The sequence below is a fragment of the Poecilia formosa genome, unplaced genomic scaffold (assembly GCF_000485575.1).
Source record: "Poecilia formosa unplaced genomic scaffold, Poecilia_formosa-5.1.2 Scaffold2, whole genome shotgun sequence".
In the NCBI taxonomy this organism is placed as follows: Eukaryota; Metazoa; Chordata; class Actinopteri; order Cyprinodontiformes; family Poeciliidae; genus Poecilia; species Poecilia formosa.
In genome coordinates, this window is record NW_006799941.1 from 4,969,962 (window position 1) to 4,979,998 (window position 10,037).

The 10,037-nt window shown below is 36.4% G+C and overlaps 1 protein-coding gene across 1 annotated transcript in view; it reads left to right on the forward strand.

Moving 5' to 3' along the window:
* The window catches only part of tex264b (testis expressed 264, ER-phagy receptor b), a 36,515-nt gene extending 26,755 nt beyond the window's left edge, over window positions 1–9,760 (forward strand). Inside the window, exons 3-4 of the mRNA XM_007551049.2 lie at window positions 910–1,075; window positions 9,479–9,760. Coding sequence (XP_007551111.1) covers window positions 910–1,075; window positions 9,479–9,759 — 447 coding nt within the window. The 3' untranslated portion in view covers window position 9,760. The remainder of the gene's footprint in view (window positions 1–909; window positions 1,076–9,478) is intronic.
* Window positions 9,761–10,037: the final 277 nt, after the last annotated feature.

Genomic DNA, 10,037 nt, shown 5'->3' on the forward strand with positions numbered 1-10,037 from the left:
TGATGGTTCATTTGCCAATCGACTTCAATGTAGACTTCTTTGAAATCGACGATACTTTACTTCAATTACCAATTGGCAGTTCTATGGCATAATGCACATGTTTCAAACTCAAGGCTCAGGGGCCACATGTGGACCCCCAGTATTTTATAGGCCATGGAAACTCAAATGCAATATTTAAAACTTCAATACATAAAATCAGTTATTTAACAATATGAGGTGGTGCTTAATTTATTTTTAACATTGTATTTTTATACATTTATGCTACATAAAACTTAACAATAGCAATAATACCCAACACCTAAAGTAAGAAATTGCCACTTGATTAAATGGAGAAATTTGATTTGGAAAGACGGTCAGGATTATAATTTAAAAGTTAGGTGTTAGCTGTCATAAGGATGGTATTTTATTGCCTTTCATTACATTTGCATAATTTTTATGAGAGTCCTATTTCACATTTAATTGGATCACAATTCAAATGATATTATTTCTGATTTGATTTTAGATCTTGTGTGTGTTTGAGATTTCATAATTACCGGTAACTAAATGTAATTTTGGGTTTATTTTTAAACATATTCATTTGCTAATTACCAAAGCAAGTTCATCTATTTTAGAATTATGTGTTTAACTACTTCGGGTATTTCCTAATTACACATGTGATTTAATTTCCTCAAATCTCTAGAATCCAAATTTATTTGAAATTTTTAAATTATTGTTCTCCTGTATGATTGTTGATTGGACTTTGTGCTGCATTTGAACAATAAACATGAGAAATGTTCATGAAGTCAGACGTCAAATAAATGGCGTGTCATTTACAATACAATTATATTATGCCATATTTATGCGTGGTCTCCTACTTCAAGTGTTTCTGCGATATTAGTAACCACATTTTGTGATCTATTTCTCCTCCAGGAACGAAGGCTTTGCGCTCACCCTTTCCTCGAGCTCTACAGAGATGGTCAGATCCAGTTCATCGTCCCTCTGGCTCGGCAGGGGGATTTTTATGTGCCTGAGGTGCGACAGGCAGAGAGGAGGCTGTCAGAACAAGAGGAATTTCACAGTGATACTGACATCTCAGGTACACTATCGCTTTTATGTTGTGCTGCACTGGCACAAACAGATGTTTGCATTTTTGTTGAATTTCTTTCTAAGTGTCAAAAATGTCACATGGCTTGAAGCTTTTTACATGAGTGACGATTTGGTATTGCAGGAATAATTGCATATTTCACTTTTTTATTTTGTCTAATTACACCCACAATCTTTGTGTTTTTTATTAGGATTTGTACAATAGGCTAACACAAAGTAGCTTATAATTGTAAAGGCAAAAAAAAATTACATGGTTTGCATTTATTTTGCTCTTCCATTTGTTAATGCCTTTCCTAAGAAAGGCAGCCAATTACCTTAAATAATCACCTAATTCGTGAACAATCATGCCTTTATTGAAAAGGGGCAAGAAGAAAGCTATTGTTGAAAGAAAGTTACAAGTAGTTCCATTTGCTGTTTGCCACAAATCCTGTAGGGGGCAGAATAAAGTCCTCTTGTCAAATGAGATGAAAACCGAGCTTTTCTGTTTACATGCTCAATGCTGCATGTGAAAGAAAACTAAAAATGCATCATCTGGAACACACCTTTCCAACTGTAAAATAAAGTGGTGACAGCATCATGCTGTTTTCAGTTTATGAGACATCATACCATAAAAGAATTGCAGCTGAAAGTGGCTTTTCAAAGTACTGACTGGGGTTAATACAAACACATGGCGCACAAATCAGATTTTAGTGATTAAGAACTATGTTTCTTCTTTTCTCCTCCTTGGAATCATGCAAAGTCTTGTGTTTTTGTATCACATAAAATCATTATGAAAATGTTAGCTTGATGCTGTAACATGACAAAATATGAAAAAGACCAAGTTTCATAACTCAAGGTGCAAATACTTCTACAAAGAATGAGTATTATGTCTCATCTGTTACTGACCATTAAGTCCTTATTCCTACATAATACATGAATGGGGAAGGAAAGTTATACATAAAATGTTGCTGCTGGTTTTTTCTCCAAAATGCCCTTTTCCTCCATTGTTTAATTAAGAATTACTTCAGTTGAGCAACTAAGCTTTATTTCTGGACACTAAGATTTAACCTGATCTTACTGAATCCCGATGCAGCACAGGCACAGCTTATATCTCTTGTTTATATCTCTTCCTACTCATGAGGGAAACATCTTGCTTTTAAGCGTCTATATGCTTCAATATGTTTTCATGCTCAACAGGGAAAATTAAGCAAAACAGCCAATACTGTAAAATGCAAATCGGTTGAACTGATGGACCTTAAAAAGCTCCACAAAAATGTTGAGAGGAGATATTTTCTACGAACGCCGTCTTGGTCTGCCATCTGTCCAGTCAGGCTCCTTGACGTTTTGGCCTGAATGTAAGGGAGTTGGACCCTTGTATCAAATGCCGTTTTGTTTATGGGCAGCTCTGTAGAAGTAAACTGTTACTGACACCTTCTTAGGTGTTAATGAAAAGCCCAAACACAACAGCCTCTGCTGGAGCTGTGCTGCCACTCACCAAGAGGGTGACTGCAGCTTTAAGGACACCACCTGGAAAGCTTGCTTTCAGAGAGAATACAGAGCACTCAAACATAAACAATAGCAATGAGATATAAAAGATCTTAAAGAAGTGGACGGAGTTGTTGTTAGTTGATGAAGCTTATTATAAATTTGTTGAAGCGTATAATTAATGCTGCTTAGATGCCACTAAGCTCTGTTCGATTTCAACATCACATTAGATGGACAGCAGGTGAATAGCAACAACACTTGCTAATAATAATAATAATAATAACTCGAGCTAAAATTATTGGAAGGAAGATAAATACAAAATAATAAGAAGTAATATTAATTTGGAGTTTAATTGTGATAATTATGTTTATTTAATCTAATTTGCAAATGTCTACAGGCTTGTGCCGGTTTGGATTTTTTTTAAGCAACTCCATTTTGTCACCACTAACACCTGGCTGTGGGATATTTATTAGCAAGGAACTTTCACAATTTGACTTTTTACACATGAGGTCTCCAGTCAGGGTACAAAGCTGTGATGCACTGAGTTCCTGAAAAACTGTATATCTACCCACTCCTTCACCTTCTTTCTCTCTAAATTGGTAACGAAAATTGTCAGCTTTATGCAGTAGCTGTTGCAATAAATGGGAAACCTTTGCCATTGTAAGTTGAAAGGATTTTAGACTTCAGAACATGGACACATTTTAAAACGTACTATTGGCTGCTAATCAAATTATATCCTGAAGACGGCAGCTTGACAACATAAGCTGAAAATGAAACAAGTGGTTCATATGAAGAAACATTTATTTCAAGGGCATGAATATAATTTTACAAAAGTCTGGATGTATTTGATCAAGTTTTTTTTCCCCACTTTTTGCTGAATTGTCTCCAGATGTTGTCAGTTTTAGCTCAGATTTGTTTTTAGCAGCCTAATAATAGGACCTTATTGAATATGTTGATATTTTAAACTGTAACTCAATAAAAATGTCAGACTTTTTAATCACTTCCAAACCTTGTAACATCTTAGCTAAAGCCCACTTGTCAATAAGATATTCAAGTTTAGTCTTTCATTCAGATGTAAATTCTATATTGGATAACTTTGGCACCATTTTGCAACTTTATAAAAACTCAATAAGATGCTTTTCTTTACTTGCCTGACATCTCAGTTTTTTTAAAACTTAAAAATAACAACAACAAAAAAATACTACTGGAATTTAAAACATACCTTAAAATATTTTCTTTCTTTTTTCTAACTACCCAGATTTACACCAATTTCCGTTTGAATTTCACTCGGTCTGAACAGAAAGCCAGACCCTAGAAGTTCCCCTGTGAATCTTCTCCATTTTTTTTTCTCTAAAGCAAACAAGAGCGCTGCTGACAAATCCTGCTCCTCATGTGTCACGGCCACAGTGCAGAGTGGAAGTGACATTCAGGTCCATGCCTCTGAATGATAATGTGACAGATAGTTGTGCCCCTGTCACACTGGGATCTTTTCAGCCAGAGTGAGCCAGCGGAGCATTCAGGCCACTGGAAGCTTCTTCGGTCTATTGACACCCCGCTCCACACGCACTTGCACTCGACCACCCGCCACCGCCGCACACCCCCCCAAAACACTCGATACCAATCCTGTCTCGGTGACCTTATCAACCCCCAGCCTCTGCACACATGGCTCCTCATACTGCCTGGCAGCATTCTAACAATTATCCTGTCAGTCCTCGGCATACTTCACTCGGCTGCAAAAGTGGTTTTGCATTTTGTATCAGTGGTAGTTCTTTATAAACATGCTGCATTTGCCGCCTCGGCTTGCTGCTTTAAGACTTTTGGGAACAGTTTCAGGTCAAGCATCAGGTAATATTAAAGGAATAACTCACAGCTCAAGTCCAGCAGAATATGCGTCTAGTTTTCAGTAGAGCTCGGTTGTGTTTTCTTGTTTATGAACTTATTTTGTTTCAGCACATCTTGGCTTCACTTCTGTCGAGCAACTTTAAAGCAATTATAAATTTCAAAGTGCATAGTAACTTAATAAAATGTATAGACGAGAGCAGCACACAAATATCAATAAAAGCGCCAATAAAAGCAAAGAAGTAAATGTAATCAAATGCACATTCACCAGTCACTTTATTGCGTGCAATTTCTTAGTAATTTGTTGGACCTCCTTTTGCCTTCACATCTGCTTTAATTTTGAATGCCATACATTTTACAAGGTGCTGGGAAGAGCCATCAGAGATTTTGCCCCATACCCAGATGATGGCGTCACACACAGTTGCTGCAGACTCCTGCACATTCAATATTTAAAACTCTTGTTCCTCCAAATCCCAAATGATACCAGTTGGATCTGCCGTACCCTTTTGCAAAGTTCAAGAAGCCTGGTTGAGACAATTTGAGCTTTATGACACATGATCCTCCTAGGAAACTCTGCCAGAAGACAGGCACACTCTAGTCACAAAGTGATTTATGAAGTTAGCATCAATGCACCGGTATGCTGCAGTGCTTAAGCAATGCTCACCCAAAGTATGCCAAAAAAAAAAACATCCTCCGCACCATTACATCACCAGCCTGAACTGCTGATGCAAGGAGGGATGTATCCATGCTTTCATGTTGTTTACCTCAAATTCTGACTCAAGCATCCGAATGCTGTTGCTAAGATTGAGACTCACCAAACCAGCCATCATTTTTCCACCTTGTTATAGTTGAATTTTGGTGAGCCTGTCACTCTTGTAGCCGTAGTTTTCAGTTCTCCCCTGACATGAGTTGGACTGAGTGTAGTAATCTGCTGCCGTAGCAGATTACTACGCGTCTCCGCCATTCTGCCCATTTCTGCTCATTCTCTTCTGACCTCTGAAACAACTGGATTCACTGGTTTTTATTTTCTTTTTCAGTTCATTCTTCCTAAAGCCAGGAGAAGGTTGTGTGTTTAAATTCTTGGTAGGTCATAAAAATACACAAGTGTCAAACTGACTGGAGGATGTTTAACTCTTACTATCAAATATTCATTTGTACAAAACAGCTGCTCTAGATACATTGGCATTTTGTGCCTATCTTGCTCCTTTTGGTTCCCATACACAAATTATTTCACAGCTTTGTACTGAACTATGGAGTATCAAATGATACGAGATAAAAATTAGAAATTAGATAGTTTGATTCATTCTGGAGACAAACGTTCAGATAAATGTCAGAAATTGTTTTATTCATTTTCCAGGTCTAGATAAGTACGTAAATATGAAAGTGAATGGAAAAACATATATGTTTCCAGTCTTTATTTAGTTAATTTAATGTGAAAATGTAAAACATTTTAACTTAAAATTTTGTCTAACTTAAATATAATTTTTTTTTTTCAGTTTTTTTCTCCTAAATGTATTTTTCTTTCTGTTTTGCGAAGTGATTTAGGAAGTAATCATATTTCTTTCAAAAAGAGAAAACTGAAAAATAATGAATTTGGGTAGGAAAAAAACAAACTGAAAAAAGAACCAGAGGGATTTTATAGTTATTGAATGAGGTAACACTCAAGATGCCCCGTTAAAAATGTGTATATAGGACCATTTATCTGTTTTCTAGCACCTTTATATTCTTATATTCTTGGACATGTGGTTTTAAAACTGGATCTGTTTTAGGAGTCAAACTGAAATTAATATTTGTTTTTACTTTTCAAATAAATAAATAAATAAACTGTTCCTGAAATAAACTTTTTTTATGGTTAGTTGATTTGATTTCAATTTTACAAATTTATGGTTTTTTTTTTACATCTTACAGTAGAGGTTATTTAACTTGCTCAAAAATAACTCATAGCTATACTGCTGGATCAGAAGCCAGACTCAGGATCATGTTGTTTTACAATTCGTAGAGGATGCGTTATGATAAAACCCCGTGAGTAAACTTTCTTTGTGCTCAGATGTTAAGAAAGATGACTAAAATTTAAATCTGGAAAAGTGTGGATGTTTTAGATGGAAAAATGTAAGTCACAGATTTAATCTAACTCTATGTTAATTCATTAGGCTTCAGCTTATTTCCAATGACTGTGGTTTTATTCCTGTTCACCCAGACAACTTGTGAAATGTGATTTTGGATCCTGACTGGGTTTGAGGAATCTCTTGTTGTTAGATGATTAAATGGAGGTCACATAACCACATTTTCTTACAGTAGGGGATTATTAGGTTGTATAAAATTAAATACAGAAGAAGTGAAATGATCAGAATTCCTTAAGTTCCTCACAAGTTTTGGATTGAGACATTGCCATAACTATTAAAAACAACTACAGTCGTCATAGATGAACTTTTTCAGCTTTGATTGGACAATAAGATTACGTATATTAAGAATACGATTATGAAAATAGTATGAATAAGATATAAAAAAAAAACATGTTCATGTTTGAATCTGATTCTACATTAAATTATTTTAGATGACTATTCTTATATCTCCTCTTTTGCTCTCCACACAGCTATTTCACTGACATTTCTTCGGTGTAAATGTAGAAATCTTCACTTTTTCAGACTGACTGTCCTTCCCTGTTGCCAACTTAGCAATTTCTGTGTTGTACTTTTTCATAAGCATCTACCATTAAATCCTGCGGCTATTTGAGTAAACTTTAGGCACTTTCTGCTAAAGAAACTTGATAGACCTGTCTCTCCTGCACATTTTACTCTTTTTTTTGACACTTCAACTTCTGTCCTGCACCTTCAGCTGACTGAACAACAACAGTGAGCTGCATATGTGAACCATACATCTCACTTATGCTTACTTTACAAGCTGCTTTGAAAGATCTGTGGCCATTGTTGCTCAGCTACTACATAATCTGTTCATTTTATACATGCAGTTCCACTTAAACTAAAGCAACATTGTAGAGAACTCTGTAATGTAAGAAATATATGCTAAAAGTTGCAGAGAAAGGTATTTACTAGGTTTTGGTACTTTGCAAAATGTTCATATTACTCAAAAGTCTTGAATTTTACAGCTGCCAACTTCTATATGTCTGTTTAGGTTTTCTGTCTGACTGGACCGCTGTAACACACAGATATCAATCTAAAGTAATCTAAACAAGGACTTAGTAGCTCTGGCTGCAGGTTGAGGGTTGGATACTTATGGAAGGTGAACCTCTACCCCACTTTTTATTTTTTTGCAGTTTCCAGCAGATTTTGCTTAAAGGTTTGCCCTGTACTTGGCGCCATCTGTTTTGTACCCAGTCTGATCAACTTTCCTGCTCTTACTTAACAATGCAATGCCCACAACACTATACAGCCACCATTATGTTTTACTATGAGTGGCTCTATAGGATTCTCTGAGAAAGGCTAAAATGTCTTACAGAGAGATGCTGGTCTGCATTAAGACTCTGTGTATTAAGCCTGACTCTCATGATTACCCAATAAAACACATTGTAGTTTCTTAATTAAGTTATGAACCATCTGTCAATCAAATTCATCTAGAGACCAGTGCTTAAAGACACCACTAATCCTATAACCCACAAAATGCAAATTCCACCTCCAAATGAAGACATAATGCCTATTGTGTGTTTCCCATTTTAGATGGGATTTTTCTTTCTCCCCACTGACTGATTAAGTTTTGTGACTTGCTTCGGGGGCTTCCAGCCAAACCGCTGCTCTTTTTGTCTCCATTGTGCTTTTTTTTTATTTATTTAATTTTCTGTTTTGTCTCATCAGCCCCATGCACGAGGTAGCTGTAAATTAATCATACTGAGCTTCTGGCTAAATTATAATTTACTTTTCTTTACCTTTTTGTGTGGATTTTCTCCAATAAAAATTGTACTTCACTCTTGTTATTACTGTTACAAATGCCATTTTTCCCACCAGTAACTTTTCTTATACTGACGCAGTTAGAAGTCATCAACGATCAGTTTTCTTTCAAGGTTATTTAGTAGTTTTGCTTTGTTTTTTGTTTTTTACCCGGGTTGATGTTCTCTGTCATAATTAACCTATTTTCTCCTTTTAAAAATCATGTTAAGAATGTAAACACAACACACAATAAGTCTTTCTTTTACCATGTATTTTGGTGTTTTGTTGAAGTCAGAAAACATCCAGAGTAAAAGTATTCATGAACACTTCTGATCAAAACACACACTCAATATCTGTAAAAAAAAATCTTCTGGTAATTTGATGTATTTAATGATGCAATAAATGGATTCACAAGTTTGTAAAAGATCCACTAATGCAAAAAATAAATATAAAATAAAATGTTTCATTTTACAAGCCCGTCACCAGCACTGTTTAAAACCTTAAGAAATTTAGTTTCATTGTGTGTTGCTGCTCAGAACTGACTGAGTTTTTTTGGAAAGATATATTGATCTGAAAAAAAGAAAGAAAGAAAAAAAAGAAACAGAGACAAAAGGTCAACAAACTGAATCACTTAGAAGTGAAACTAGATCTCTAAGCCTCCAAGAAATTAACTGAAAAAACTCCCACATATTCAGAGTTGTTGCTTATATGATCCCATCCAATTAAAACCTTAAGCTCATTGAAGTTTCTAATTAGCGACACCTCACTGCCTATTTTTGGTTTTCGGCTTCAACTAACAGCACAAGGTGTTGAAGCTGCGAGTTCGTTAACCGGAGAAATGTGAGAGGCAGATATGCTATAGCTGCCTTGTCATTATGAAGCATGCACCAAGTGGGGGAGGAAAGGTGAGAGCATTCCTTTTTTTTTTGTTTGTTTTTTATTAAATTGAAATCCAGGTAATAGGTTAGCAACAAAGGGAATCACATATCACATGAATGATCGACCTGTTTTCTGGAAGATAAAGGCAAACTTGTAAGCAAAGAGCCCTTCTGGACTCAAATCAAAGTGCAGCTCAAATGGTTCCTGCGGTGTTTTTGCTTGAATCCCAGCGTGGAGATTTTGGACAGTCTTTCATTCCTCGTGCGGTGTTTGTTTATGGATGTCCTCTCACCATCTGTCCTTCCCCTCCCTTTGTTTCATTGCTGCTTTAGGTGCAGACTCCAACAGCGAATACAGTTCTGGGAGCGGCGTTCTGCTGTCAGACAGTAGAGAGACGTCATCGGTGGCGTCCTCTGTCCGCTCTGTGCCCGTCCGAGATCAAGGGAGTGGAGACAACAAAGGGGGGAGCTCCGGGGGAGCCCAGTTTAAAGAACCGAAGTGGGAGTGGAGTGGCGGAGTTCAGAAAGGGAGAAGACAACATGGAGAGCCCAAAGAGGAGAGCGTGGAGGTCTCCACGGAGAAGTTGTGGGGCGTCGTTGGAGAGGAGGAGTAAAGATTCAGTGAGACCCATAAGCTGAGGAAGAAAAAAAAAATGGCTGCTGCGCTGTATGTTGTTTTTAAAGAGCAATTCTTATCAAAAACCAAAACCACCAACAGTGTTTAAAAAGTTTTAATGAAAAAGATTTATATTTACAAAAGTTTAAGTTTTCACTGGACTTAATGCATTTTTATTACTGAAGAGTGTTTCAGTTGTGCCTGAGATGAAAAGACAACTGGTGCTAGACTCTGCAGATGCATTTGCAGTAAAGAACTGCACAAAGTTTCAACAAA